This window comes from Gilbertella persicaria (genome assembly GCF_025201335.1).
Source record: "Gilbertella persicaria strain CBS 190.32 chromosome Unknown B0P05scaffold_16, whole genome shotgun sequence".
Classification (NCBI taxonomy): Eukaryota; Fungi; Mucoromycota; class Mucoromycetes; order Mucorales; family Choanephoraceae; genus Gilbertella; species Gilbertella persicaria.
The window spans coordinates 165,516-191,364 of NW_026251977.1; the positions used below are offsets into that span (position 1 = coordinate 165,516).

Genomic DNA, 25,849 nt, shown 5'->3' on the forward strand with positions numbered 1-25,849 from the left:
AAAAAAAAATAGTGTTCCCCTGCCATCCTATAACTTGAAAAGGAAAGTAAATGATGTCTTGTTAGACCCAATCAAAAGCGCCATTTCAATTTTATTATTAAGTTAGAATATGCATAATTATTATTATTTTATTTAAAAGGGTAAACCGCCACCACTGACACCACCTTGACCGCCCACAAGTCCTGTGGCTTTATCCGTAAGACCATTGGTTAAACCATCCGAGCCTTCAGAACCAAGTAAGCTTGATGTCTTACCGGTGGCTGCATCGGTTAAGCCACCTGCTGTGGATGTAATCGTGTCTGTAGCACCTGTTAATCCATTTGTCTCTTTGCCGCCCAAACCAGCGGTAATGCCATCCGCAAGAGGAGAGCCTTGGCCTGTTAAACCACCAGCAACACCTGTGACTGTATCCAGACCAGCCAAATGGCCCCCTAATGGAGCAGTTTGTTTAGGATGAGGTTTACCAGTAGCAGCTTGTTTGGTTTGACCAGGTACCTGCTTGCCTGCTTGTGGACCTTCTTCAGCAGCATCCTCTAAGGCTTCTTCTTGGTCACTTGTGATTCTTTTTTGAATACTGGCTTGAGTACGGTCATGGAAAGCATCTAAAGCCATTGTGCCTGCTTCATGAACCAAGGTTTGTGATGTTGCACTGACTGAATCCACTTCATGAACAGGAGCAGTGAGAGCCAATGGGGCAAGAACAGCTAAGAGTAAAAGAGAGACAGAACGCATGATGAATTGAGTTTTGTATGATTTAATCCTGTCTCTTTTTATACTCCTTGGGCAACTTGTTTTGATAATGCAAGGAGTATGAGAGATAGTGGATGCATCGTCTTCTCCTAAGCAAATACTTGTTTTTCTTGAGAGGGGAAGTGCATAAGGAGAACAAAATGATACAGAATGTTGTCATTACAGAATTCAAAAGACCTAGTTGCCTATCCCTTCTTTTTTCATGTCTCCTTTTGTTCTCCTTTCAAAAGTAGAAAACGATTTACCAAGGGATTTTGTAAACAACATCCTTTCATTGTTTTTTTTTTCTTTAGATTTAATGTCCGCTAGTCTCGCAGCGACAGAAGAGAGATGGACCTTTTTTTTTTCTTTTTCCCTTTTTTTCTTTGCTTGCTGTCTTTTCAACATGTCTGAACGTAAGGTCCTGAACAAATACTTTCCTCCCAACTTTGATCCCTCACAGATCCCTAGACAGTAAGTTGATTGGCATACTATTGTTTATTGAATGAATTAGAAAAAAGCCCAAGGATCTACAACACAAAGTACGTCTCATGTCGCCTTTTTCAATGCGATGTGAGAGTTGTGGTGAATACATCTACAAGGGTAAAAAGTTCAACGCTAGAAAAGAAACAGTAGAAGGAGAGACTTATTTGAACATCAAGATTTATCGATTTTATATAAGGTAGGCTCTTTTTTTTTTGAGAGTGTCTTTACCTACTCATCATGTTAGATGTCCACGTTGTTCAGCCGAGATTACGTTCAAGACAGATCCTAAAAACACAGACTACGTAGCAGAACATGGTGCCACACGTAACTTTGAACCTTGGCGTAACGATGAAGACAAAAAGTCTAGTTCTGAAGAAGAAGAAGATCCCATGAAATCACTCGAGAGTCGCACACTGGACTCGAAGCGAGAAATGGAAATCATGGATGCATTAGATGAAATCCGCACAAGAAATGCGCGCTCTGAACGTGTGGATGTGGATGAAGTCTTGAATCGATTCTCGACTGAAGATAAAGCAGAGATCAGTGAACGCATGAAAGTAGAGGAAGAAGAAGATGAAAAACAAGCCAAGGCAGTCTTTCAGAGTGGCGATGGAGAACAAGTGCGTAAACTCAAGCAGGCAGAACCAGACGCTATCAGTCTAGTGAATCATCAAGCCAAGGTAGATATACCTTCATTCAAACCCGCTACCATCATGATGAAAAAGAGAAAGCAACCGACAAGTCCATTAGTGACTGTCAAGAAAAAGAAACAAGACACCAATGGGTTGTCTTTACTGGCAGGTTATGATGCTTCTTCAAGTAGTGATTCTGAATAAAGTGTGTGGTTTATTATAATGAAATATACATGGAGCGTTTTTTACTTGAAGGATAAATGATCATAGCAGAACCAAATAAACCAGCTGCTAGTCCTAATGCAATGGTTAACATTTGCATAGGGAAATTGTCCTTTTCAAATCCATTAGCATGTAAAGCAGCATAAGCACCACGAACACCTATATTTACATCAGTGCTACCACTTCTTTGGCTTTAGTTTCTTACCTATACTACCAGGTACTAATAAAGTGACACCCACACACAATGAAGCCAAGGGAGGTTCTCCTGTCAATTTAAGTGCGATATTGGCATAAATACCAATAGCAAAAGCAGCCACTGCACCTACAATAGGACCTTCCAATACCTGCGTCAAAAAATACGATACAGAGAATGCAATACTACATGAAATCAATTGAGAGATCCATTGTTTTCGACAGGACCCATAAGACAGTGAAAGGGAAATACTCAAGATGGGCAAAAGCAAGAAATAAAACCAAGGAGAAAGTGTGGAAGATGGACAGACACTTTGTTCGGGTACATTGGGGTTCATGGCATGATATGCATTGGAACCTACTTGTAATCCATAGGCTAATTGAAAGGCATAAAAGACAGCATAGACAAGCCGAACAATGCCCGTGGTCACATGCCTTGCAGACAATTCAATCTATCTCAAAGAAATGAGCTTATGTGTGTATCCTCAAGATCTACGTACAACACCTATCGTCATTGTGTAACCAGGTAAAAGAATCAAAAGAGCAGACATAGCCACACTCACAAAACAACAATACTCATGTAAGGCTCGAGTGATCAAGGCTACCAAGACAGAAGCAGATATTTCAAACACTCGAGCATAAACAGGAAACTGAATAGACAACAGATAAAGAACAGCCACAAGAAACCCTAGCCCACCACTGATACTGGCATCAATCCAAGTGCCACCAAACATCATTGCAGACGCTGAGAAACTACTGAGGGTAAAAAAGATCAGTGTGGCATACACACCACACGTAGGGGGTGCTGTAGCCACATCATGCAGTTGTACCAGACAATGATCCAAGTCAACTTGACCTCGATAAAATTGGTTCATAATATCATGTATACTGGCTATTTTACCGTTATCGTATCCTTGAGGTGATTTGACCATGATAGATTCTGACTGGTTTTGTTCTGTAAAAGTGACCAAGACAGAGTCTGGTAAGAAACTAAAGGAAGCATCCAAAGATAACATCTGAGCTGTCAATTGAAGCATATCATCCTAAAGACCTATGATGATGATGCTTATTTTAATATTTACTTACCACTCGATGACAAGGACATCCACATTTCAGTAAAAGTCTGCCTAGCAATATCACCACACTCTTCTTTTTCTCATATAAAAGCGTACTGTCTTTATTGTAGTGCGTAGGTGTGATTTCATGCTCTTCGTTGGTATGTAAATGTTGTGGATTATCTCTGGATACCATAATATCTGCTCTTCGCATACTAATGGCTGTAGCAATACTATTGTCTCTTGTCAGATCACTACTTGTTGCTTGGTCTACCAAGTTATTCTCTAAATCAACCACATTGATCTGTGTATTTGTTCTCCATACAGAAGAAGGTCGAAATGGATCTGAGATTACTGCTACACTTGGTATGGTTGGAGACACTGGTTCTGTCAATGTAACTTGTGAAGCAATACTTGAATCTGAGTCATAGTTTATTCTTTTGTTAGTCGACATCCTAAAGAGAGAAAGAAAGAAAGGTACTGAAAACAACTTCGGTATTTTGACAGCTTTTAATTCGGATAAAGAAACAGACTGTATTTAATTATTTCCTTTTTTTTTTATTATTATTATTATTATTATTAAATTCATTAAAATATGGCAGGAAAAGCCTCTCCTACAAAAAAATCCATCCCTTCTAGTGCAAATAAAGATTTAAGTTGTTTACGTTGTAGAAAAAAGAAAGCCAAGTAAGCTCAACCAAGACAAGAAAAAAAAAAATAAACTTATAGAACAGATGCTCAAAAACTCGACCTACTTGTACTCGATGTGCACGATCCAACCAACCTGTATGTATGATCCCTTCCCCTCATTTTTTTTCTGTTTGTTTGTCATCACTCATACTGTCTCTTAGTGTGAATACCCAGATGCACCACCTAATCTCACCGATCTATCTCAAAAAGTATTGACACTGTATGATACGCTACGTGAATTAGAAGGTGAATTTCTAGAGAAATACATGCAAGAAGTAGATATACCTATATCCTCAAAACGACAAAAGCAACAAGACGATTTTACACCTTCTACAGAAGAACCAGCAGGATGGTCCATGTCCTTAAGTGAACATGGTCTCTCGTTGCATATTGTGGCACGCAATGGCCATGAATACAATGAATTTGCTAAATCACTCTCGCGTCAATTGGCTCGAGATTTTGGCCCTGAATTCCTACCTACCCCTTGGGACATGGAGGAAGATGATGAAGAAGAGGAATTAGACGAAGATGAATATCTAGTGACCATTCCTGTATGCTCAACGCAATGCTTATTTCCTTTGGTTCAACCCAAAAGACGCACGTCTATCATAACCAAAGAAGATACCCTTTCTCATATCATTCAATCTCAATTACCCACTATGCTTCAACATCTTATAGTAAGATACGCCTCTTTACAAGAGAGTGATGACCACTTATCCAAACTGATGCTACATCTTAAATTATATCTACCCCTTTCAAATGTGTATTGTCCTACTACACAAACAGTAGGGGACTTGCTTTCTACTGTGTTTATTATCACTGCCTATGTTGTCTCTGTTGCTCTCTTGCCTTCTTTACCTGGTCTTGTATGTCCTCCTTTACCTACTTGTGTCTGGCAAGATTGTGCCGACTATGCCACCAACTTATTAATGGACCTGATATTCGATCAAGGAGACCAACTATCGTCTTATCCAGTCATTCTATGCACTCTTTTATTAGCATGGATTCATACTGAGCTGGTCTCATCATCTTCACCCCAAGCACTGATTGGACTCGCTATTCGACTCCTGATACTTTCAGATTATGAACAAACAAGTCCATGGCAAGCCTTGATGGCTGCCTTGATTTACTTGGATGTTTATTCATCCTTATTTTATGCACATACACTTCAACAGAATGCCTTATGGCCTTCTTTTGAGAAACCCAAGGACAAAGAGACACAATGGATGTTGTTATTAGCCCAAGTGATTTCTTTGTTTTATCACCCATACACTAACCATATTCGCAAAGTAGATGTGGATGAAGTCTTGACTCTGGTGCGGGACATGGAGATCCAAGAACAGACACTGTCTGATCAAAAGCAGCCTATTCAAGTTGTGCATTACATGATCAAAATCCTCTTGTTTCGTCCTTTTTGTATGCATGGAGAACAGACATTGACGAAATCTACTTTTCTAGACTTGTCTACATCAGCAGCAGATGCACTGTCTCAATTACTGCTGAAAGAACACACTCCTTGGTCTAAAGGTGCCTTGTTACTTATTCAAGACGTGCTGGATCGTGTGTCTGCTGAGTTTCAAGACGGAGACACACAGGCACAACTAGATAGGATTAAAAGTCGACTATAAATGCAGAAACGATAAAAATTCCTTTTTATTATTATTATTTATAAATTCTATATGACAGAACAATCTGTATCAAAGCAAAAGCCCTTGTCTAGTTTCTTGAGAAAGTTATGGGCGTAAGTGGGTTTTTTGCTTTTATGTGTTGCTTAGATTGCTGTAGTATTATATCCGATCCAGTGCATGAAGATGATATGCATTGGGTTCATTCAGGTCAAGTCATGTGTATACCCAATGCGTCTTTATTCACACAGAAAATGTTACCAGCACTGTTTAATCACAACAACTTTCAAAGTTTTGTTCGTCAGTTGAATTGTAAGTGTATGTCATGTGAACTAGGTTGACATGATTAGTATATGGATTCAGAAAAGTGTTGACGGAAGAGACAAGAACAAATAAGACAGCATGGCATTTTAAACACCCAAATTTCCAAAGAGATTATCCTCATAAGTTACATGATATCAAGAGGCGGTCAAAGCATCGTCTTCTACCTCCTTTACCACCATCCCTACCCCTAAGGACGACACCAAGGCAATTATTACCCAAACAAACAAAAGACGGCAAGTGAATGTATTACCCATCTAAAAATGCTCATTGATTCTGACTCTAGAAAAAGCAATGGCAGAAGAAATACAACAATTAAGATTGAAATTAGAAGACATTGAACAAAAGCGACACGTATTATGGGAACAAACAGTCGCATTGAATACAATACAGTTGGAACAGCAAAAAGTAAGAATAAGACTTATGTTGATAACATACTTAGGTTGTGTAGAGTATAGAGACATTCTTGGATTTCATACATCAATTAGTAGAGAAAAGTAAGTTGTGTGTTCTGATTGTTATTCATCATTTCTTTATGCAGATCCTCGCTTATTAAATCATGGTAAGTATTGATTGTCTACACATAATTTAACCCTATAGGCATCAAACTACCTCAAGAATTACCCTCCATTTCTCATCTCATTTATCCTCCTTAATAGAACTTATTTGTTGTCATTATGATCTCAACTAAAATTCTCCATTGGAACATTTATTTAGATTGTAATGGCATTCGTATGACTATGACTGGCAATAAAATTTCTACAGTGTAATTTGTCTGATAGTGCATGATGAATGGAAATGGGTATAGATTCTTCTTGTTCTTCGTCTTCTTCTTCTTCTTCTTCGGACTGTCTTAAGGGCGAATGATGCTCATGATGTTGAATTGGCCTTGAAGAGAAGGCATTGTTTTCATCTTCTTCATCTTCAGCTGCCATCACGCGTCGATTCGTACGCCGAGTACGTGTGCTTAATACTTCTTCTGCTTTGGCTATCGTATTGCATAACAAAAGTCGTTCTCGCATACCATACTGAGGTTTAGATCTTTTATCATCACGGTCAAGTTTTTTACATCCAAGCGTATACGCTTTGTTTGCCATTTGTCGAGGTGATAATGTGGTAAATATAGTACAAGGTGCAGATCTTGAATTGGAACGCTTGGTAAACATATGTGACAAATCATTCAACGCTTTAGATCAAAAAGAAAAGAAAAAAGCGAAATCAAAAAAGATGCATTTTATAGATCATGTTGACGGGTAACTTCGGAACCATCAGCATATGAAAACTACGGGATTTGGTGTGAACTTTTTTTTTTTTTTTTTTTTTTTGCGCACTGTCAAAAATTTATTGTTATATCTAGTAGACGAAATGAATGTTATGTGTAGAATGAATTGAATAAAATAAAATATAAAATAAAAATGCATGAAATTTAAGAAGAGAAGAGCTTCTTTTCAAAAGAGTGAAGACCATGAACACCACCTTCCATTTGAGCAGCAGCAGTTCTCTTTTCAAAACGAACAACACCGTCATAAACAGCTTGCTTCATGTCAGCAACACTGGATTGACCAATGTCTTGAAGGGAGTGTTGAACACCAGTCACGAGGTATTGAATGAACTTGCGGACAGAACCTTTATCGACCACGTTACCAACAACACCTTGAGCCACCTTAACAGCATCACCTTCAGAGAAGTAACGCTTTGTGGCAGCATTACCGTCCTTACCACCAGACTTTTGAGACATGGCATCAATAGAACCCATACCACGGTAACGCTTAAGACGTTGGCCTTCGTGATAAAAGTATTCACCGGGAGTTTCAGTTGTACCGGCCAAGAGACCACCCATCATGACAGCACTGGCACCCAAAGCCAAAGCCTTGATAATATGACCTACGTTGGAGATACCACCATCAGCAATAGTAGGCACACCGAAGCGACGAGCAAATTCAGAGACACGGTAGACAGCAGTCGCTTGAGGACGACCACAGGCCATAACTTCTTGAGTGATACAGATAGAACCAGAACCCATACCGATACGAAGACCATCAGCACCAGCTTGGATCAAGTTGGCAGCTTGTTCACGAGTAACAACATTACCAGCAATGACTTCTAATTCCTTAAAGTTCTTCTTGATCCATTGAATCATTTCGATTTGGTAGACAGAGTTACCTTGAGAAGAGTCAAGGACAACAACATCAAGACCGGCTTCGGCCAAGAGAGCCAAACGGTCCTTGTCATCAGGACGAGTACCGATAGCAGCACCCACAAGGAGTTGCTTGGACTTGGCAACCTTAGAGGCATTAGGGTAGTTTTGGTTCTTGAGCAAATCGGAACGAGACAAGAGAGCGACAAGAGCACCGTCAGCATTGACAATAGGGAGCTTACCCTTCTTGGAAGAACACAAGATTTCGTTGGCTTCGGCAAGAGTAATACCTTCTTGACCAACAACGAGGTCAGTAGACATGACTTCCTTGACAGGAGTAGAGTCATCCTTGTGGAATTGAATGTCACGAGCAGTAACAATACCAACCAACTTGCTATGTAACTTGCCGTTTTCTATACACAACGTATGTTGTAAGCATCACATACAAGTACACACACACATATATATATATATACACACATACACACACATACACATACACACACATACACACATACACACACATACACACATACACACATACACACACATACACACATACACACACATACACACATACACACACAAATAAAACTTACCAGTAATGGGAATACCACAGAAACCAGAGTTAGCCTTGATTTCCTTGATATCACCAACAGTGTGTTCAGGAGACAAGACAACAGGATCATTAATGAAACCGTTTTCGAACTTCTTGACAGTACGAACCATGTTGGCTTGTTCTTCAGCAGTACAGTTGTGGTGAATGATACCGATACCACCCAAAAGCTACTTTTTGCTTAATTATCTCTCTCTCTCTCTCTCTCTCTCTCTTTTTTTTTGTACTTACTGCCATAGAAATAGCCATCTCAGCTTCAGTTACGGTATCCATAGGAGAAGACAAGAAAGGAGTCTTGAGTGTAATGTTCTTAGTAATCTTGGATTCCAAACTGGTCTTATCAGCAGAGAAGTTGATGAAACCAGGCAAGATCAAGAAATCATTGTAGGTCAAACCACCACTTAATTGTTCGTCCATCAAAGCCTCAACAGAGAGACCGTCGCGACGACCATATTCAGCCAAAGTGGCATTAGCAACAGAAGCATCAAGGAATTGAGTCATATTTATAAGAAGAAGGGTTTATTATATAAAAAAAATAAGAAGTGGGAGGGTTATAAGAACCCCCCTCCTTACAAGATAGAAAGTAGCAACTCTTTTTATACTATTTTGAGTGTGACTGGTGGTAAAATTTTTTTTAAATAGTTTTCTTGTTCAGATCATCTTGGTGTGACCGTCTACTGCAGACAGTTACCTTAATAAGATGTGAGTCGCTTGATTGGTATAGATTGTCCTCAAGATGAACTTTATGCATAGTATATTAAAAATGCTTTATCTGTCATTTAGCTCTTGCTGTTTTTTCTCTCTTTATAAGATGAAAGTAGAAAAAAAGCTATCTACAGTTGTGATGCAATACATCCTAGGCAAAAAAAAAAAACGTTCATCTTACTTGCAGAGACAATAATCTATTTTTTTTTATTTCTCAGTCATGTTTAGGACTGCTTTTTCGAGTCGATTTGTTTCAGCATGAAAGTATAAAGATGAAAGAATGATTTGAAAAAGAAAGAGAAACTTGAGCTATTTGTTTCTTGTTATTTTAGTCTCAATGCGATTATTTAGCCATTTTATTTGCTTTAGAAAATTGATTATAAAGTGTTTGTCCTCTAAGATTTTGGCATGAGGTGATGAATAATACGATGAATAGACAATGGACGTGGAAAGCGTTCTAGACTTATTCATTTAGAGAAAATAGGTTTTTTATTGTGACTCGATCGTTTGATTTTAGCGCATTAGGTATTCATTTACCATCCTTTTGTTCTCTACAGTATTTACTGCATTATATTCTCTTTTTCTGAAAGATTTAATCAGTTATCAATAGGAACTTGAAATGATAAGCTTGTCTATCGTATTTATGCTGTGGTACAGTATGTGCCTGATAGTACAGTAATACGATTATAGCACCTACTTTCACTCCAGTGCTCAATCGCACATACCCAGATACTCTTTATCTTACAAATCACTAGATAAAATCAAGACATCCTGTCTAATTTCTAAAAACCGCGGCCATGTTTGCGTGAATATATTCTTATTTGGACGACACTGCCTACTGCTGATTTACTTTTATCGAGAATTTAAGATAGCCTATAACTTCCACTCAGTGCCTATTTAATCTAATCATGAAAAAAAATGGCTTCTTTACTTGAATTGACGTTTGTGAGGATACATGATCCCTAATTTCGATTCTATCACTCAAGTTATAATTTTTACTTTAAGCTTTATTGGCTGTTAAGAGATAGTTGCAATTTAAAGAAGTATATATAAAAAGATTTAATTATAAACGATTGTATAAGTGTTTCTTGTCAATTAGAGAATTAAAAGAAGCACGAATGGATGTGAATATTGTGGCAGGACGAAAATGAATACCGTTGATCATCGTATTCCAATGAGCTTTCTATGTGTGGCCCATGCCTTGGAACACTACTTGCTGAGCATCTAATTCACTATTTTGAGTGTAAGTAATGCACTGGAAGTTCATAGAGCGAATTGCTTGTATAATATTATCAACGTATTACAGCGCAGCGGATTGCATATTTCTTCCATTTGTTCTCTAAGTAATTTAATTTATACATTAGAAAGAGTTTAATGTAAAAGGCCTAATTTTTTTTTCCAAATCATGCTTTAGTCTAAAAAAAAAATATTCAAAAAGCTTTGCTAATGATAGACTCACTATCAGAAATTGAAGATGACCAAGTGAAGAAATGGTTTGTGTCAGTGATACCTAGCCTTCAATAAAGTAATTCAGCCTCTCTTCAGGCCATAGAAAATATTGACACGAAGACTTCAAGCTTGCTTATCTAACAATGTAATCTTTCCTTGTAACAACGTTTCGTCTAATTCTTTTTTAAGACGTTTGTTTTCTTGCTTTTGATTTCTCATGTTCTTTGCTTGATACTCATTGTTGACTTGACAATAAGGTTTGGGTAAGTTCAAAAATAGTGTTTCTTTCTCAATACTAGATCTGTTTTTCTTAGGCCTTGTGATAATCATGGATGAGTGTATAAGGCTTTCATTAAAGGTGAATAGATATTGTATTCAAGCATAAAGACTAACTTTTCTTCATGCTAGATTGTCTAATGATGAATATGAATATATATTTGTCATGTATTTGGTAAGTTTATTATGGATATATATTGAAGACTAAGCTTTTGATTACACTTAGTGCGTGTGGTCAGGCTCGTTTCTTACAGCTAGCAAAAAAGATATATCATGTCGCTAACAAAGCTTTTAATTCTCTCTTTGATCTTTTAATATAACATGAGTTGCTATTTATTGATAATTTTTATGAATAACCATTTATTATTGATAAAATCTTATTTGACTATATCCTCCAATCCTATCTAAATACTAAAGTTATTTAAGTGAAGCTAAGCCATATTATTCATATTTTAAGTCTGATAATTGCCTAAATGAAACGCTATGAGTGGGTGATGCTGTCGGTTTTGACAAGTCCGACGGAAGAAATCTGTGAAGATTTGGCGGAAATCTTCCAATTTTGAGTGCATATTTCTTCCATAAATATCGGAAAATCTCTGCATAGATTGGAAGATTTCTTCCATTGCTTGCGCTGTAGCGATATAAAACTATAGACCGCGATATATCTACCACTAATGATGACAATACTACTACAAAAGAGAAAAACAAAGTACATTCAATCTTTTGAGCAAACATAGAATCAAAGCAAAAGAAGTCTTTTTTTTTTCATAGAACTTGTCAGGCTTTTAATTTGATAGATTTTTTCATCACTTTTAATACCTTTATATTTTTCTTATAGATTCTATCTATCCATATATGCAACTTTATACCTGTTAGAAGGCTCAATCTGCTTACCAATGCATGCATAACCCTAAGTTTCTTGCTATCATTTGGTGTACAACAAGCAACTTTATAATGCATCTGATAAGAAAATAACACAAAGGCCATTTGTTCATGCATCTCTTAAAGTGGCCAATCTCTTAAAGTGTCCAAGGCAACAGATTGATTGGCTAAGCCACCTAACTTCGAATATGGTATTTTTATTTCCAGAAAAATTTTTTTCTTTTTCAAACCCTTGTCTTTTATTTTTACATTGTTGTCAAAATAAAGACCATATTGCTCAGGGTAACCAAACTCTTGTCTAGCTAACCTATGGAGCTAAAAGAGTGCTACCTTCCAGCCGTGTAGCTGTATCTGTTCAGTGTTTTGCTTTTTTGGCGCTGTTTAGATATGACGTTGTACTAAGACCTGTGTAACCAAAAGCTGGGGACAATAGCGATTGTTTATACACGTACGTACTAATTGGCTGCAGAGATCAGGTTTTTGGGTTTACTGATTCTCAATACATAGATACTTGTACTCCGGGGTACTTGTATACACAAAGGGAAAAAAGAATGCGTAGTGTCCGCCTTCTATCGTAGCATTCATGCATACAAAGACAGAAGACTAGCCATCTTTTGTCTCAAGATTGGGTTTAGCGTTGCCTGATATTCTGTTCAAGAGAGTGATTAGCTCTTGTTCAGAAAAGAGATGCATTTGTTCAAGTCTGGTAAGCTTGTTCAAACTACTGCAAATACTTGTACTTTGGGGTACTTGTATACATAAAGAGAAAAAAGAAGGCATGGTATCACTTTCTAGGCTGAAACTGGTGTTTCTCTATCGACAAGGCTTTCTCTCAGGTGTCTCCAAGGTTACTCAGCAAGTCTCAAGGTCAATCAAGAATGGCTCTCATGGCTCAGTGGATATCTAGTAAGTATCTTCCAATGGTGTTAAAAGTATAATACACTAAAGTCCTTTTGTTTAGGTGTTTGCAAGGCTGGTCATCAAGGTCTGTTACTGGTCCAAGACTGACTCTCTCCCTGGTTCTACCCTGTTATGGTTAGCAAGCTCAAGATCCCTAGGTATACTCTACTTATGGTGGTGTCTAAGGTGTCTCCAAGGTTGGTCATCATGGTGTGTTACTGGTGCAAGACTGTCTCCCTTTGATTCTGGTTCTTTCAAGCGTTTCAAGGTATCTATTGAAGGACTCAACAGATCTTCGCAATGCCGTCTGCTTTCTTCAGCCTTGTCTGTTTGAGAGTCTGATCAGCTCTTGTGCAGGCAAGAAGAGGGTTTGGTTAGGCTTGATCATCCTAATCAAATCCACAATATGTTTGTGCTGTGTTTTTTTTTTACTAGTGTCTCCCCTCTCCTTCTAACTTGTACTTTTCTTTTTTGTTGTCTTTGTGTTGTATTTACAGATAGATTAGGTGCTTTTCTCCGTTTATGCTGTTCGTTTAGTTCGTGTTTTATCGTTTCCAAAGAAGCTATAAAAAGCCCTCTCTTGTGTATACTCTACAAGCATTGTGGTGTTGATTAGCCAAAGCTTTAGGTTTTTTTTCTTTTTGTCTTACTGTCATGCTCAATGTTGGTTTGATCTCCAGGCATTCCTCAAGCTTAGTGTTTGTTTCTCTTGTTTTTCTTTTCTTTTTTTGGACTGAAGAAGGTTTTGTCTGGTGTCTTTAATGTAAGTAATAGTTGTCTTTTTCTTGTTTTACAGTCAGTGCTTGTGGTTGACTAGATCTTGTGCTTGCGCATTGTCTATTCATCTTTAGTTATTGGCAAAAACAGTCTTAAATAAAATTAATGGATTAAATCCACTTGTATAACTGCTTTATCCACTCACATCTGTTGCTTTATTGTTGTCTTTTATTGTTAATACGAGTTGACTAAAGTATAGTTCACTTATTAAACTACAGTGATGTTCCTTTCGATACGCTATGACGCTATGTTTCGCTTCTACACATCTGCGCCTAGTCTTTGTAACAACTGGATCAAGACACAAATATGATTTTTAAATGTCAGTAAAGTGAAAAAAAAAAGGCAAGAAAAGCTATTATCGGGGTTTAGAACTATCCTACTATAAGACACCTACCGATAATTATACATAACATTGTTCTTTTTAGGGTCAGAAATGTTATGTTTCATAGTAGAACTTACTCGTGAGCAATCGATGCATCGAATGTTGGATGAACAAATACCTACTCACAAGTCAAAATTTACTGAAAAGGGGCTTCTTTTGTACAACAACCTTTGATTGCAAAATCCGGAGCACCACCCGAGAGTGACCAGATCAACGTACTAAAAGAAATCTTTAAACGAAAGGTGAAGGTTGTCAAAGTAAAGATTTTCATGAGTAATATCCTTTGGTCGAAAAACATATTTTGACCATTTTGGACATGTCGTATTTTTTGGTCCAAATCAACTCCAAAGGTATATCATATGTCAGTAAACATGGTCAGTATACTTTTAAAGAAAACTTCCATAAAATGGGTTCCCACCTCGCAAGATGAAGTCTACAAGCAGCTAAGAAAAAAAAACCTCACTTACCGTACCGAGGGAACATACTTTCTCAGCAAAAATTCTTTTGGTACTAATTTTCCTTAGAGACATCATCTGTGGTGTAGACTGTGATGAATCTGGCCTTACAAACAAGCAGACAACAAAATCACATTCCTTTTCTATTAGCAATGCTTCTTACCGGTAAGTTCTGTTTTTGCTCAAGCGTGATGCATTTAACTCATTCTGTATTGAAATAACAGTGTCCGTTCTAGTATGGCATGGATCAAGCAGAAAGAATCACAATGTAAAATAAACAGCCATATCCAAGCCTCATATGACCCACTCCAGACAAGAAATACATGTACAAACGAAAGTATCACGCAATTCTTGAACGCTACTTCCAGTGTTTATACAAAGTATTTTGCAAGCATAAATAGGTTGGCATATCTTATGCCATTTAGCATCGCACAATTACATGAAGGCATGGTGTCATAGAGAACGAAAAGGGTATAACTGCTCTAATCAACGAATGGCCAACAATTATGCTGCACCGTTGTTCTAGATCAAACCAAACCAAACCAAACCAAAAAAAAAAAAAAAAAAAAAAAAAAAAAAAAAAAAAAAAAAAAAGATGGAGGGTTCAAGCTGGCTTATGTTGCTCCTGCTCGGTCAAGAAGAAAGTTGAGAAGAGAACACAGGTGTCTACTTGCTGAAGGAGATTTAATATGACATGATGATCCACAAAGAACAATGGTCGCCTATGGCTCTACTGGCTTAAAAGGAAGCTATAAAGACAACACGCCTGTACCAGTAAAGGCAAGTAATCATTCCTTTACTCCTTTTATATCAGTGGAACTAACTGTATTATTTCATATACAGAAAGGACAGCGAGCTATTCCTGAACATGCCATTATAATTCCCGTAGATGAACCCAAAACGATCGTTACCTGCTGTTACTGTAATGGAAGGGTTGACAATGTCCGTCTATGCAACCACAGGTAAATAGGAAAAAGCGTACATTTGTCATTGACTTTAAGCTATGTAGCACGTATAAACAGAAAAAACATTGTTCAAGCAACTAAGGAAACAAGGCCTGCTGAAAAGCATTTTACTTGGAAGTGCTTTAATGATGACAATCACATCCTGCATCGTACAAATGAATGTCCTGACAGAGGATCAGGTAAGTAAGTTCTTTTTCAAGAATAACAGTCACTAAAGCCAATGTCATCTTTTTCGTGGCGTATTTACATAAAACTGCTCTCAAAGGGGGGGTATCCAAATGCGAGGCGCGCGCGCGAAATTGATTGATGTTTTTCTTTGTTCTATCTCTACAACAAAAAGGACAACCTTTTTGCTTATTTTTTTTATTCAGCATGGATACTTGTATTTAATTGGAAAAGATATAGACATATAACATGTATTCTATCTACAGAGTTTTATGATAATCTTTGGTAACCTAAATATCAAGTTTCTTTGATTAAAAAAAAAAAAAAAGTAAAATAAAGGAGTATGTCTAGTTGTAAATAGAACAAATAAAAAATATGGGATGAACATGATGATTTGATTTAGTACAGGTACTTCTGATGTAAACTGAAGACAACGCTTTAGCACATACTGGGGATTTTTTAAAAAGTCTGATTCATTCCTTTCTTTTTCTTTCTTGTAAAATAAACACAACCTATATACCCTCAACTTGGTTTTTTTTGTGCGTGTATATACATACTCCTTTTTTTTTTTCTGAGAAAACGATATAAAGAAAACAGTATGCAGTATTCTTTCTCTTTCTCTTCCTCTGTTTAATGCAGAAATCAACTTCTGAGCCTAATTGTGCCAATAAACCGTTGATTTCAAATCTAGTGTCTACAAAAAGACGTCAATCGACAGGCGTGTTATCAAAAAAGCCATCATGTATTTATCAAAAACAAGTAAAGAGACATGAACAAATTATGCATAAGCTGATTTAAATAATAGACGGTTTGGAGATCGCCTGGAGGTGCTTGTGAAATTCCAGATATTCTAGGCCATGCTTATCTAAAGCCTGATCTACCTGTGACATTTCATCTTAGACCACTTGAATTAGCGAAACAAATAACTAAGGTTTGTCCTGTCGATGTAGATCACGTGTTGAATTGTCATAGAAACCATGGTATCCTCCTAATCCTTATTACACAATTCCCCCTTTGCCACCCTTGACTCGGTCCAATAACAAACTAGAAAACAAGATCAGAACAATGGTTCCTAAACTACCGCTGTCATGTTCTGATCCTCATGAACGATATAACCAGTTTGAAGACATCGGAACAGGGTACATGCTTCTTAAGGAACTACTGTTTATCTAATTTGAGTTAAATAGTGTCAATGGTGCAGTTGTCAAGGCTAACTATATTATAAAGCAAGGCCAATGTGCTATCAAACGTTGCAAATTAGAGCCAGACATAGTCTATCGTGCAGCTATCTTGAGGGAGTTACGTATCATGTCTTATGGGCATCCTAACCTAATTAAAGTAAGAGAAATCTCACTTTGGCAAGACACTGTTTGGATCAGTATGGATTTGATGCGGTGTTCTGTCTTTGCTGTCTTGTGTCAACGTGATATTCCTGAAGCCCATACAGTCTATATTACTCGTGAAATCACAAGGGGATTAACTTATCTCCATGCCAAAGGCTATTTACACCGAGATATCAAGTGCGAAAATGTCTTGTTGGGTTGGGAAGGACAAGTCAAATTGGCTGATTTCGGATTGTCTGCTAAAATCAAATGTCAACCTAATGAGCGATTGGGTACCAATAAATGGTATATCTTGTTTTATATATGTATGCATTTATTAACTATCTCTTCTTTTTTTTTTTTTTTTTTGTAGGATGGCACCCGAAGTGATACGGCAACAGAATTACACAGAGAAAATAGACATGTGGTCTTTAGGCATAACCATAATTGAAATGATGGATCGTGTGCCTCCTCATTATGCCATTCAAGATGAATCACAATTATTTGATGTGATTGTGTCTGAACCAAGTCCTACATTTAGTTATAGTTATCCTAGCATGTATATGCAAGGACTTGTGGCTTGGTTGCTCGAGCAAGACGATACCCATCGACCTAGAGCCAATGATGTATTGCACGAAATTGACTTACATGTCCAAAGACTCCTATTGCCTTGTTCCTCTCGTTTTGAATTGGCTCATTTCTTAAATCAAGCACGCTTATGATAAAATAAATTAGCCATATGATTGGTGCATTTTGATCGGCATATCAATCCACAGTGTTTTTGACTTGACAACCCTTCAAAATGGCATAATCGTCATCCAATCAGAATTGAGTAATTTTAGGCAAATGATGGTCCGCAAAAAGCTTATTGCGCCATTTCATCAATTTTTTAGCTCAATCGATAAGCGTTTATAAACAACTGAGATATTTTTCACATTTTTTTTCTCCTCCAACTTCTTTTCTTACAAGGTGGAATGAATTGCACAACACCCACACCTTCTTATTGCTACCGTCATAACCCAGAATTGATCAAGTCAAGAAATAAAGATGAATTCGATATTATTCAGCTAGAAAAAGTAAGATAGAACAATGGTCACTCTAGTTTGACTTATGCCCTTTTCTTTAGGAATTAAGCACTCTCTCTTCAGAAGACCAACAAGCCATTCAACATATCTGGGCTCGCTATCAATCATCCAATAAACACCAGCGACTTTTGATCCTCAAGGGCATTCTCTATTCATCCTGCACACCTCAATTAAGTTTTATTTCCAACACCGTCAAACCTCTTTTGCGTGTTGATTTCACTACTGTCTTTCCAAGTGAAATCACGCAACGTATCTTTACCCTTCTGGATGCTTCTTCACTCTGTGCTGCTGCTCAAGTCAACAAACACTGGCGTCGATTAGCAGATGATGATCGTTTATGGCACCGCATGTGTGAACAACACATCAATAAGAAATGCACCAAGTGCGGATGGGGATTACCTCTTTTACAGAAACGTAAAGTAGTGCATGTCAAACGTGCCCGAGAACCTTGTGAATTGCCATCCCCAAAGCGAATGGATCGTCGTCCTTGGAAAGATGTCTATAGTGAGCGACTCGTGGTCGAACGTAACTGGAGACGCAACACATCCACACAACGCATTCTCGACAAACACCATACAGCCGGCATCAGTTGCTTACAGTTTTGTGAAGCACAGAATATCTTGGTGACTGGATCGTATGACAAGACAGCCATTGTGTGGCATTTAGAGACAGGTCAAGTTTTGCGTACACTCAAGGGCCATGCACGTTGTATTCGCACCTTACAGTTTGACGACACCAAACTAGTGACGGGTTCTATGGACAACACACTCCGTATTTGGAATTATCATACAGGTCAATGCATTCGTACTCTGGAAGGCCATACAGAAGGCGTGGTTCATTTGAATTTCAATTGCCGTATCTTGGCCAGTGGATCTGCTGATGCTACCATCAAAATCTGGAATTTTGAGACTGGAGAATGCTTTACGTTGACAGGTCATACCAAGATGGTCAATCATGTCAGTATTCAAAAGGACAGCTCTACCTTGGTCTCTAGTTCAGACGATGGCACAATCCGTATCTGGGACCTTGAAAAGCGTGCCTGTGCTCGTATTCTCAAGGGCCATATGGCACCTGTTCAAACAGCCATTCCTAGTATGCCTGGGTTCCTGCACACATTCAATAAACAGAAACGAATGATCCGGGCCATGACACCACCCACCAGTAGTGATGAGGAAGAAGACATCAAGAAACCTGTGAAAAAAGACCGCTCTCTTGAACAAGTGGTGATTTCTGGCTCTTTAGATAACACTATCAAGGTCTGGTCTCTTGAGTCTGGCGAATGTCTACAGACATTATTTGGTCATGTTCAAGGTATCTGGACATTAGCTTATGATAAACTCAGACTGGTGTCTGGCTCTCATGATGGCTCGCTTAAATTATGGGATATTCAAAGTGGATTGCCGATGCATTCATTGGATGGCCATCCTTCTGCTGTGACGGCTGTTGATCTTAGTGATACCAAAATTGTCAGTGCTGATAATCAAGGCCAAATCCGTATTTGGGATTTTGGTGTTCAATCTATACCCTCTTTTTAAAAAAAAAAAAAAAAAAAAAAAAAAAAGTCTCTGTAAATAATAAACATGTTTAATATCATCATTATTATATATTATTCTTGACCAAAACCCATTGTTTCTTCTACAGCCAATGTGAGTTTAGCAACCAGTGTTTCGTATGATTTATAAGGTGGCATATCAATACGGTTGAAACTAAACAGAGTAAGTCACACTCATGATATTGTTATATGTTAGCTTACCATGTATGTGCCTTGGGTAATTGTGTGACTTCGCCTGATTTCTCAATCGTGAATCGTCTTGGACCATCACTGCCTTGGAGATCTTTGAATCCATTGACAGGAATACGAGATGTACCTGTCGTGAATTGCAATAATCGTGACTTCTTTTCACTATCCCAGCTACGAATACATTTCCAGAACCATTGAATCACATCATCTTGTTCTGTGTAGCCTCTGTAATCTGTATGTTTCTTCCAATCATCTACATCAATCTCCGCAATACCACCAATCAACAGTTCTAATTCACGCTCATCAAACACATTGACTAGATCTTGAGGAATCAATTGATTGAAGCCCTCTTTAAATGCCTTGAATTGTTCCTCTACTCGCTTATGAATACGCCATTCTGTGATCAGGTTGACATATTCTTTCTTGTTCTCTTCTGTCACTTCAATATTCTGACCATTAGGAATCAAATCCACTGTGACAACTTCACCAAATCGATCATCGTCTGTTGAGAATGTGAGTTCCAAGACATCTGTAATGTCATTATTCAAGATCCAAGTCAGACTACGATAGAAGTCAGCATCCACGCTTTCCATATCAGCCACCAAGATCTTTTTGCTCAAGATCATCTTGTAGAACGAAACAATAAAGAATGCATCCAAGAAACGACGATGGAAGATAGACAAACCAACCACTCGACCAATAAATCTGAAATAGTTCAAATGTTCAGGATTAATGCCCGAATGAGGATTGATCTGCAATGTGTAGTTGTCATGAGCAGAGTATTCAAACAAGCAGTAGAATGGGTTAAACATTTCATGCGACAATAAAAAGAAGAATTCTCGAGATAGACCACCATAATCAAGACCATCTTCACCATCAAACTTGATCATCAAACGCTTCTTGAGATCAGCAGGTGCTTGTCGCATAATTTCAGCATAAGCATCTTCAAAAATATGGTCACGGCGCACCTTGATATGGCATTGGCCAGGCACAGGACGCAGAGCAGGCTGAGAACGGAAATAGATCAACTTGCGACGGAAATCACGCTTGTATTGAGGCACATTTTGATCCAGACTACTGGGTAAACGAGGATCATCCCAAGTGGTTGTCTTGGTATTATGGTCTACAAAGTAAACACGACCTGTGCTTGTCAGACGCATTTCCCAGCCAGAAGGCAAAGGACCCAATTGAGAAACAGGCTGAACTTGGACTTGAAGATTAGATCCTGGACCAATCGTACTGATGTATTGTTGACGACGAGGATCAACCCATGTAGTAGTACGGGTATTGTGGTCTACAAAATAAGGACGGCCTTCTGCACTAGTTCTCATTTCCCAACCAGGAGGCAAAGGACCTGATCCAGCCGATGTCATGTTGTTGTTGGGTACAGTCACACCTGCGGATGGTGTGGATGGTTGAGGTGTTGCTGTCTCCAAGGAAACGGAGCTGGTAGCAGCACTGTTGGGTCTGTCTTCAGGCAATCCACGGGCATGATGTTGAAGACGTTCCAAAGCAGTCTGATTTTGTTGGTCTTGAGCTGTTCTTGAAGAAGGTCGTTTCCATGTTGTTGAACGTGTGTTATGGTCTACATAATAAGGTCTGCCTAAATGATCGACACGTCTTTCCCATCCTGGAGGTAGATCACCAGTATTGTTATTTTCAGTCTGTGAAGATACATTGGTGTTGGATGTGTTGGCTGTATTTGTTGTTGTTGTTGTTGTTGCTGTTGTTGCTATTGTTGTAGTCGTATTATTATTGGCTGTATTTCCAGGAGCAAGGGTATCTGTGCCATTACGGATAGGAACGTTGACATTGGTAGAAAGATTAAGGATAAGTTTGCCATGCACAGCTTCATTTGTGTTGGATTTTTTCAATTCAAGCGTCAGCATTTCTATAAATGTAAGTATGACGTTGTTCTTATTTTGGCTATTTACCGTCACCTCCCACATCCAAGTCAAACACACTAGAGACTTGGACATTAATGACACCTAAAAAGCCTTGGTCCTTCTTTTTAAATTTCTTTTGGTCAAATACTTGTACTGCAATCACACTCTGGTTTGTTACTTTGCTATATAAACAGATAAACAAAAGAACATAGGATAATACACTCATTCACTCACAGGTCAAAACTTTCATTCCAATATGGATTCAATGTCTTTTTCATGACTGTCGTTGTATGTGTTTGCTCACCATCTACAGTAACAACCGCTACAGAAGGAAGGAAGGAAGAGGATATGATAAATACACTTTATTTATGTCTAAGAATATGATTACCAAAAGGGTCGGGCATTTTAAAAAACAAGTCCTTTTTTATCAACCCATCCGCTGCAATAACCGTAAGGCGAATGGTCCTTGTTGCTGCTGACATCCTTTTGTCTCTTTCAATAATAAAGTCAAAGAAAAAAAAAAGAAAGTGTGGTAAAAAGAAAGAAAAGAAAAAAAAAAAAGGAAAAAAAAAAAAGAAAGGAAAAAAGCTCGTGATATGAGCCTATGAATTGAATCTCCGCTATATATGGGGTAGCATGAGCCTATTGTTAGACACTATCGCATCATGTTGGTCATTAAGCAAAGATGAGTAATACTCAGTGTGATTGCTGTATGTAGAGCTCCCCCTCTTTTTTTTTGATACAGTGCAAGCATAAAAAAGAAAACGATACGTCACTGAAGGATAGGTTATTTGATTGGTGGAATTTAATTTCTCAATCATGACCTATAAAAGAGGGAGTCTATCTTTATTTCTTGGGCTTTTTCTTTTTTTCTTTTTTTATATATATTTTCTATTATGTCTAGTACTCCTTTTTATGAATTATACCGTCGCTCTAGGTAAACTATCAACACCTTGACTTGTTTCTATATCTCTTCTAAACTGTTGTCTATATAGTATTGGCATGGCTTTAACAGATTCACTAGATGAACTAATTCAGAGTGGGCATATTAATCCTCAACTCGCCATGCGCGTCTTGATGACCTTTGATAGAAGTATTTCAGAAGCACTTTCACAGATTGTCAGAAATAAGGCCAACATTAAGGTATAAGGCATGACAACAACACCAAAGAAAGCTTAATCAAAGTAGGGCCATTTACATACCTATCGTTTTTGTGATGAGGTTTGGACATTTATTGTTGAAAACCCTACATTCAAGTTTGATCAAGACAATGTCTCTGCTGACAAAGTCAAGATTGTTGCTTGTAATGCTAAAAAGCCAGGAGAACAATAATAATAAGAACAATGTAAATTCATCACATGTATACACATTTTGTAAATAAAAGTTAAAAAAAAGGAGATATGACTTTATTATTCTTTATTTTTCAAAGGGAATAGAGGAACTAAGAGAGAAATGTGAGTAAAGTTGATATATATATTGTATTTGATATATCAAAGACATGTATCAGTAACAAATGTTTACATCAATTATTATCAGGTAATGTAGATAAGAGTTGATTTTGGAAATCATCATTTTACATGCCTTGATAGTCCATCCATTACAAGAATAACTTACCATTTACAGTCGTGTACAGTCTTGCATGCGCAGTATATATACGCCATACAGCCAACGTGTATATGTTCCTTACCAATGAATAAATAAGACAAAAAAGAAGCAAAAGAAGAAAAAAAAAAAAAAGTAAAGAAAAAACAAAGCAGATCTTTGTGAAGGAAAAGGCTTTCTTAAATACGCGTAAAGAAGTGTAAAAAAAAATTTTTTAAAAATAATTCCGATCCGCACTTGACTTCCTCCACCGGACTTGACGCTCTAGCTGTATTCACTTGTTTAACAGCATCTATTAGGAATCCTCCTCTTCTCTTTAGTACTTGGTGTATTAAACATGGTAAGTACCTATTCATCCATCGATATCATATCTTTACTAACATGCTTCATATAGTCTCACAGGTGCGTCGATGCTAGATACCATTCTCAAAACGATATACTAACCATCTTGTAGAAAATACGAGGCTCCCCGTCACGGTCACTTGGGTTTTGGCCCCCGTAAGAGAACTAGATCTCATCGTGGTCGCGTTAAGGCTTTCCCTAAGGATGATGTCAAGAAGCCCGTCCACTTGACTGCCTTCATGGGTTACAAGGCTGGTATGACCCACATTGTGCGTGATCTTGAACGTCCTGGTTCCAAGATGCACAAGAAGGAAATCGTTGAAGCCGTCACTGTCATCGAAGCTCCCGCTATGGTTGTTGTTGGTGTTGTTGGTTACGTCGAAACTCCTCGTGGTCTCCGTACCCTCACTACTGTCTGGGCTGAACACCTTTCTGAAGAAGCCAAGCGTCGTTTCTACAAGAACTGGTACCGCTCCAAGAAGAAGGCCTTCACCAAGTATGCTCAAAAGTATGCTGAAGGTGCCAAGGACATCAACCGTGAACTCGAACGTATCAAGAAGTACTGTTCCGTTGTTCGTGTCATTGCTCACACTCAAATCTCCAAGGCCAAGTTGAACCAACGCAAGGCTCACTTGATGGAAATCCAATTGAACGGTGGTTCCATTGCTGACAAGGTTGACTTTGCTCGTGAACACTTTGAAAAGGAAGTCACTGTTGGCTCTGTCTTTGAACAAGATGAAATGATCGATATCATCGCTACCACCAAGGGTCACGGTTTCGAAGGTGTCACTCACCGTTGGGGTACCAAGAAGCTTCCTCGTAAGACTCACCGTGGTCTCCGTAAGGTTGCCTGTATTGGTGCCTGGCACCCTAGCAGAGTCATGTACTCTGTTGCTCGTGCTGGTCAACGTGGTTACCACCGTCGTACTGAAATCAACAAGAAGATTTACCGTATTGCCAAGGGTACTGATGCCAAGTCTGGTACTACTGAATACGATTTGACTGAAAAGTCCATCACTCCCATGGGTGGTTTCCCTCACTATGGTGAAGTCAACGAAGACTTCGTTATGATCAAGGGTTGTTGTGCTGGTTCCAAGAAGCGTGTTATCACTCTTCGTAAGTCCCTCACTGTCCACACCAAGCGTTCTGCTTTGGAAAAGGTCACTCTCAAGTTCATCGATACCTCTTCCAAGTTCGGTCACGGTCGCTTCCAAACTCCTGCCGAAAAGCACCAATTCATGGGTACTCTCAAGAAGGATATCTAAGTTTAATAATAATAATAATAAAAGAAAAACCATTTTTATTATATACAATCAAGTGGTTTTTGGAATGAAATCTTGCCAGCATTTAAGTCTTGACCACCGTATTTTTCCAATGCTTGCAATTCACGTCGAATGTATTGTACCACAAGAGCTAAATGAGTTGCATTGTTAGATGAGATGGCAAATAAGTTTCGCCATAAGGCAGCAGCCAAGACAGGATCATCTTTACACATGCCTTCATCATAAGCAACCACACCACCATGGAATTGAGCCAAAAGATCCTTAATATAAGTATTGATCACTTTTTGTTGTGTGATGCCATGTTCTCGGATTCTGGCTTCTGCATCTTCAAAGAATCGATTGACGAGTTCTTGAATATAGAGTTTGCCTTGTCCTTCTGCACGAAGATGAACCATGACCATCCACACATGCAACTGAGTTACTGCGAACCAAGATTGAAAATTGTCGGGTAAATTACATTCTGCCAACGAATTAAGTCAATCGTGTCCATCCTATCAAACGAGATTACCTTGAATATAAAAGCCTTTGTTCAGTTCCATTTGTTGAGCACACGTCTTGTAAAGATTGTGGCTGGCTTTAATGGCTGTGGATCCAGTAGAATAATAACCTAATACTTTGGCTAAACCATACACGAGTTTCTTGGTTGTGGCCGAGTATTTAGGCTGGCTTACTGTGGAATTGAATCGAGTGTGGAATACAGTCATAAGTGGCTATACGAAATGAATATTATGGGCAATCAAACTTCATATGTTTACCGTCAAAGCAAGTCGTGTTGCTGCTGTAGGGCCAACATGGCTTCTTATCTAAATACATAAGTATACATGTTAACACGCATCACAAAAGTTACTTGTCGAATGGTTGGTCCAACTGTTCTTTTTAAAGCAAAAGACATGATTTATCGAATAGGAAGAAAGAAAAAAATATATA

General features: G+C 38.2%; 13 protein-coding genes across 13 annotated transcripts; 7 read left to right on the plus strand and 6 right to left on the minus strand.

Moving 5' to 3' along the window:
* Window positions 1-12: 12 nt before the first annotated feature.
* On the minus strand, window positions 13-1,055 carry B0P05DRAFT_538375 (uncharacterized protein). Its single transcript, XM_051577832.1, has one exon. The coding sequence runs from the start codon at window positions 730-732 to the stop codon at window positions 133-135; it is 600 nt and encodes a 199-aa protein (XP_051435637.1). The 5' UTR covers window positions 733-1,055; the 3' UTR covers window positions 13-132.
* An 80-nt stretch (window positions 1,056-1,135) lies between these two features.
* Window positions 1,136-2,023, plus strand: B0P05DRAFT_586405 (CWC16 protein; the record flags this gene model as incomplete). Its single annotated transcript, XM_051582515.1, has 4 exons — window positions 1,136-1,203; window positions 1,244-1,411; window positions 1,460-1,895; window positions 1,943-2,023. The coding sequence occupies 4 exons, from the start codon at window positions 1,136-1,138 to the stop codon at window positions 2,021-2,023; spliced, it is 753 nt and encodes a 250-aa protein (XP_051435638.1).
* A 124-nt stretch (window positions 2,024-2,147) lies between these two features.
* B0P05DRAFT_64227 (uncharacterized protein) lies at window positions 2,148-3,827 on the minus strand. The gene is made up of 5 exons (XM_051583799.1): window positions 3,348-3,827; window positions 2,762-3,304; window positions 2,396-2,713; window positions 2,275-2,334; window positions 2,148-2,228 (listed from the first exon to the last, which is right to left on the minus strand). The coding sequence occupies exons 1-4, from the start codon at window positions 3,768-3,770 to the stop codon at window positions 2,290-2,292; spliced, it is 1,329 nt and encodes a 442-aa protein (XP_051435639.1). The 5' UTR covers window positions 3,771-3,827; the 3' UTR covers window positions 2,148-2,228; window positions 2,275-2,289.
* A 42-nt stretch (window positions 3,828-3,869) lies between these two features.
* On the plus strand, window positions 3,870-5,672 carry B0P05DRAFT_538382 (uncharacterized protein). Its single transcript, XM_051577833.1, has 3 exons — window positions 3,870-4,003; window positions 4,051-4,102; window positions 4,168-5,672. The coding sequence occupies exon 3, from the start codon at window positions 4,273-4,275 to the stop codon at window positions 5,632-5,634; it is 1,362 nt and encodes a 453-aa protein (XP_051435640.1). The 5' UTR covers window positions 3,870-4,003; window positions 4,051-4,102; window positions 4,168-4,272; the 3' UTR covers window positions 5,635-5,672.
* On the plus strand, window positions 5,673-6,631 carry B0P05DRAFT_538396 (HSF-type DNA-binding-domain-containing protein). The gene is made up of 4 exons (XM_051577834.1): window positions 5,673-5,747; window positions 5,792-5,943; window positions 5,982-6,188; window positions 6,239-6,631. The coding sequence occupies exons 1-4, from the start codon at window positions 5,686-5,688 to the stop codon at window positions 6,451-6,453; spliced, it is 636 nt and encodes a 211-aa protein (XP_051435641.1). The 5' UTR covers window positions 5,673-5,685; the 3' UTR covers window positions 6,454-6,631.
* Window positions 6,632-7,141, minus strand: B0P05DRAFT_538403 (uncharacterized protein). Its single transcript, XM_051577835.1, has one exon. The coding sequence runs from the start codon at window positions 7,116-7,118 to the stop codon at window positions 6,666-6,668; it is 453 nt and encodes a 150-aa protein (XP_051435642.1). The 5' UTR covers window positions 7,119-7,141; the 3' UTR covers window positions 6,632-6,665.
* A 125-nt stretch (window positions 7,142-7,266) lies between these two features.
* On the minus strand, window positions 7,267-9,263 carry B0P05DRAFT_538405 (inosine-5'-monophosphate dehydrogenase). Its single transcript, XM_051577836.1, has 3 exons — window positions 8,937-9,263; window positions 8,689-8,875; window positions 7,267-8,502 (listed from the first exon to the last, which is right to left on the minus strand). The coding sequence occupies exons 1-3, from the start codon at window positions 9,204-9,206 to the stop codon at window positions 7,379-7,381; spliced, it is 1,581 nt and encodes a 526-aa protein (XP_051435643.1). The 5' UTR covers window positions 9,207-9,263; the 3' UTR covers window positions 7,267-7,378.
* Window positions 9,264-15,974: 6,711 nt separating this feature from the next.
* On the plus strand, window positions 15,975-17,777 carry B0P05DRAFT_538415 (kinase-like domain-containing protein). The gene is made up of 5 exons (XM_051577837.1): window positions 15,975-16,420; window positions 16,467-16,592; window positions 16,634-16,800; window positions 16,849-17,289; window positions 17,357-17,777. The coding sequence occupies exons 1-5, from the start codon at window positions 16,295-16,297 to the stop codon at window positions 17,703-17,705; spliced, it is 1,209 nt and encodes a 402-aa protein (XP_051435644.1). The 5' UTR covers window positions 15,975-16,294; the 3' UTR covers window positions 17,706-17,777.
* A 140-nt stretch (window positions 17,778-17,917) lies between these two features.
* Window positions 17,918-19,618, plus strand: B0P05DRAFT_538417 (WD40-repeat-containing domain protein). Its single transcript, XM_051577838.1, has 2 exons — window positions 17,918-18,059; window positions 18,110-19,618. The coding sequence occupies exons 1-2, from the start codon at window positions 17,958-17,960 to the stop codon at window positions 19,601-19,603; spliced, it is 1,596 nt and encodes a 531-aa protein (XP_051435645.1). The 5' UTR covers window positions 17,918-17,957; the 3' UTR covers window positions 19,604-19,618.
* A 56-nt stretch (window positions 19,619-19,674) lies between these two features.
* B0P05DRAFT_468415 (uncharacterized protein) lies at window positions 19,675-22,177 on the minus strand (the record flags this gene model as incomplete). Its single annotated transcript, XM_051574433.1, has 5 exons — window positions 19,675-19,774; window positions 19,822-21,700; window positions 21,744-21,877; window positions 21,930-22,017; window positions 22,084-22,177. The coding sequence occupies 5 exons, from the start codon at window positions 22,175-22,177 to the stop codon at window positions 19,675-19,677; spliced, it is 2,295 nt and encodes a 764-aa protein (XP_051435646.1).
* A 380-nt stretch (window positions 22,178-22,557) lies between these two features.
* On the plus strand, window positions 22,558-23,091 carry B0P05DRAFT_538422 (transcription initiation factor IIA, gamma subunit, helical domain-containing protein). Its single transcript, XM_051577839.1, has 3 exons — window positions 22,558-22,632; window positions 22,691-22,838; window positions 22,884-23,091. The coding sequence occupies exons 1-3, from the start codon at window positions 22,592-22,594 to the stop codon at window positions 23,025-23,027; spliced, it is 333 nt and encodes a 110-aa protein (XP_051435647.1). The 5' UTR covers window positions 22,558-22,591; the 3' UTR covers window positions 23,028-23,091.
* Window positions 23,092-23,634: 543 nt separating this feature from the next.
* On the plus strand, window positions 23,635-24,904 carry B0P05DRAFT_570968 (60S ribosomal protein L3; the record flags this gene model as incomplete). Its single annotated transcript, XM_051581349.1, has 3 exons — window positions 23,635-23,637; window positions 23,692-23,699; window positions 23,752-24,904. The coding sequence occupies 3 exons, from the start codon at window positions 23,635-23,637 to the stop codon at window positions 24,902-24,904; spliced, it is 1,164 nt and encodes a 387-aa protein (XP_051435648.1).
* On the minus strand, window positions 24,830-25,820 carry B0P05DRAFT_538433 (ubiquinol-cytochrome C chaperone-domain-containing protein). Its single transcript, XM_051577840.1, has 3 exons — window positions 25,770-25,820; window positions 25,431-25,725; window positions 24,830-25,382 (listed from the first exon to the last, which is right to left on the minus strand). Exons 2-3 carry the CDS (start codon window positions 25,624-25,626, stop codon window positions 24,943-24,945), a joined length of 636 nt encoding a protein of 211 aa, XP_051435649.1. The 5' UTR covers window positions 25,627-25,725; window positions 25,770-25,820; the 3' UTR covers window positions 24,830-24,942.
* Between the last annotated feature and the right edge of the window lie 29 nt (window positions 25,821-25,849).

What these genes read in the sequence shown, in the direction of transcription:
- B0P05DRAFT_538417 (XM_051577838.1), top strand. Translation starts at nt 17,958, where the DNA reads ATGAATTGCACAACACCCACACCTTCTTATTGCTACCGTCATAACCCA. An exon ending in ATATTATTCAGCTAGAAAAA is followed by an intron (nt 18,060 to 18,109) that starts GTAAGATAGAAC and finishes CCTTTTCTTTAG; the next exon opens with GAATTAAGCACTCTCTCTTC.
- B0P05DRAFT_538405 (XM_051577836.1), bottom strand. Translation starts at nt 9,206, where the DNA reads ATGACTCAATTCCTTGATGCTTCTGTTGCTAATGCCACTTTGGCTGAA. An exon ending in AGATGGCTATTTCTATGGCA is followed by an intron (nt 8,876 to 8,936) that starts GTAAGTACAAAA and finishes AGCAAAAAGTAG; the next exon opens with CTTTTGGGTGGTATCGGTAT. An exon ending in CTGTGGTATTCCCATTACTG is followed by an intron (nt 8,503 to 8,688) that starts GTAAGTTTTATT and finishes CGTTGTGTATAG; the next exon opens with AAAACGGCAAGTTACATAGC.
- B0P05DRAFT_538403 (XM_051577835.1), bottom strand. Translation starts at nt 7,118, where the DNA reads ATGTTTACCAAGCGTTCCAATTCAAGATCTGCACCTTGTACTATATTT.
- B0P05DRAFT_538433 (XM_051577840.1), bottom strand. Translation starts at nt 25,626, where the DNA reads ATGACTGTATTCCACACTCGATTCAATTCCACAGTAAGCCAGCCTAAA. An exon ending in CAAAGGCTTTTATATTCAAG is followed by an intron (nt 25,383 to 25,430) that starts GTAATCTCGTTT and finishes ATTCGTTGGCAG; the next exon opens with AATGTAATTTACCCGACAAT.
- B0P05DRAFT_64227 (XM_051583799.1), bottom strand. Translation starts at nt 3,770, where the DNA reads ATGTCGACTAACAAAAGAATAAACTATGACTCAGATTCAAGTATTGCT. An exon ending in ACACAATGACGATAGGTGTT is followed by an intron (nt 2,714 to 2,761) that starts GTACGTAGATCT and finishes TCTTTGAGATAG; the next exon opens with ATTGAATTGTCTGCAAGGCA. An exon ending in AGGTATTGGAAGGTCCTATT is followed by an intron (nt 2,335 to 2,395) that starts GTAGGTGCAGTG and finishes TTAAATTGACAG; the next exon opens with GAGAACCTCCCTTGGCTTCA.
- B0P05DRAFT_538375 (XM_051577832.1), bottom strand. Translation starts at nt 732, where the DNA reads ATGCGTTCTGTCTCTCTTTTACTCTTAGCTGTTCTTGCCCCATTGGCT.
- B0P05DRAFT_538415 (XM_051577837.1), top strand. Translation starts at nt 16,295, where the DNA reads ATGCAGAAATCAACTTCTGAGCCTAATTGTGCCAATAAACCGTTGATT. An exon ending in CATGTATTTATCAAAAACAA is followed by an intron (nt 16,421 to 16,466) that starts GTAAAGAGACAT and finishes TTTAAATAATAG; the next exon opens with ACGGTTTGGAGATCGCCTGG. An exon ending in CGATTGGGTACCAATAAATG is followed by an intron (nt 17,290 to 17,356) that starts GTATATCTTGTT and finishes TTTTTTTTGTAG; the next exon opens with GATGGCACCCGAAGTGATAC.
- B0P05DRAFT_538382 (XM_051577833.1), top strand. Translation starts at nt 4,273, where the DNA reads ATGCAAGAAGTAGATATACCTATATCCTCAAAACGACAAAAGCAACAA.
- B0P05DRAFT_538422 (XM_051577839.1), top strand. Translation starts at nt 22,592, where the DNA reads ATGTCTAGTACTCCTTTTTATGAATTATACCGTCGCTCTAG. An exon ending in GAATTATACCGTCGCTCTAG is followed by an intron (nt 22,633 to 22,690) that starts GTAAACTATCAA and finishes TTGTCTATATAG; the next exon opens with TATTGGCATGGCTTTAACAG. An exon ending in GAAATAAGGCCAACATTAAG is followed by an intron (nt 22,839 to 22,883) that starts GTATAAGGCATG and finishes TAATCAAAGTAG; the next exon opens with GGCCATTTACATACCTATCG.
- B0P05DRAFT_538396 (XM_051577834.1), top strand. Translation starts at nt 5,686, where the DNA reads ATGACAGAACAATCTGTATCAAAGCAAAAGCCCTTGTCTAGTTTCTTG. An exon ending in TTCTTGAGAAAGTTATGGGC is followed by an intron (nt 5,748 to 5,791) that starts GTAAGTGGGTTT and finishes AGATTGCTGTAG; the next exon opens with TATTATATCCGATCCAGTGC. An exon ending in TTTTGTTCGTCAGTTGAATT is followed by an intron (nt 5,944 to 5,981) that starts GTAAGTGTATGT and finishes TGACATGATTAG; the next exon opens with TATATGGATTCAGAAAAGTG.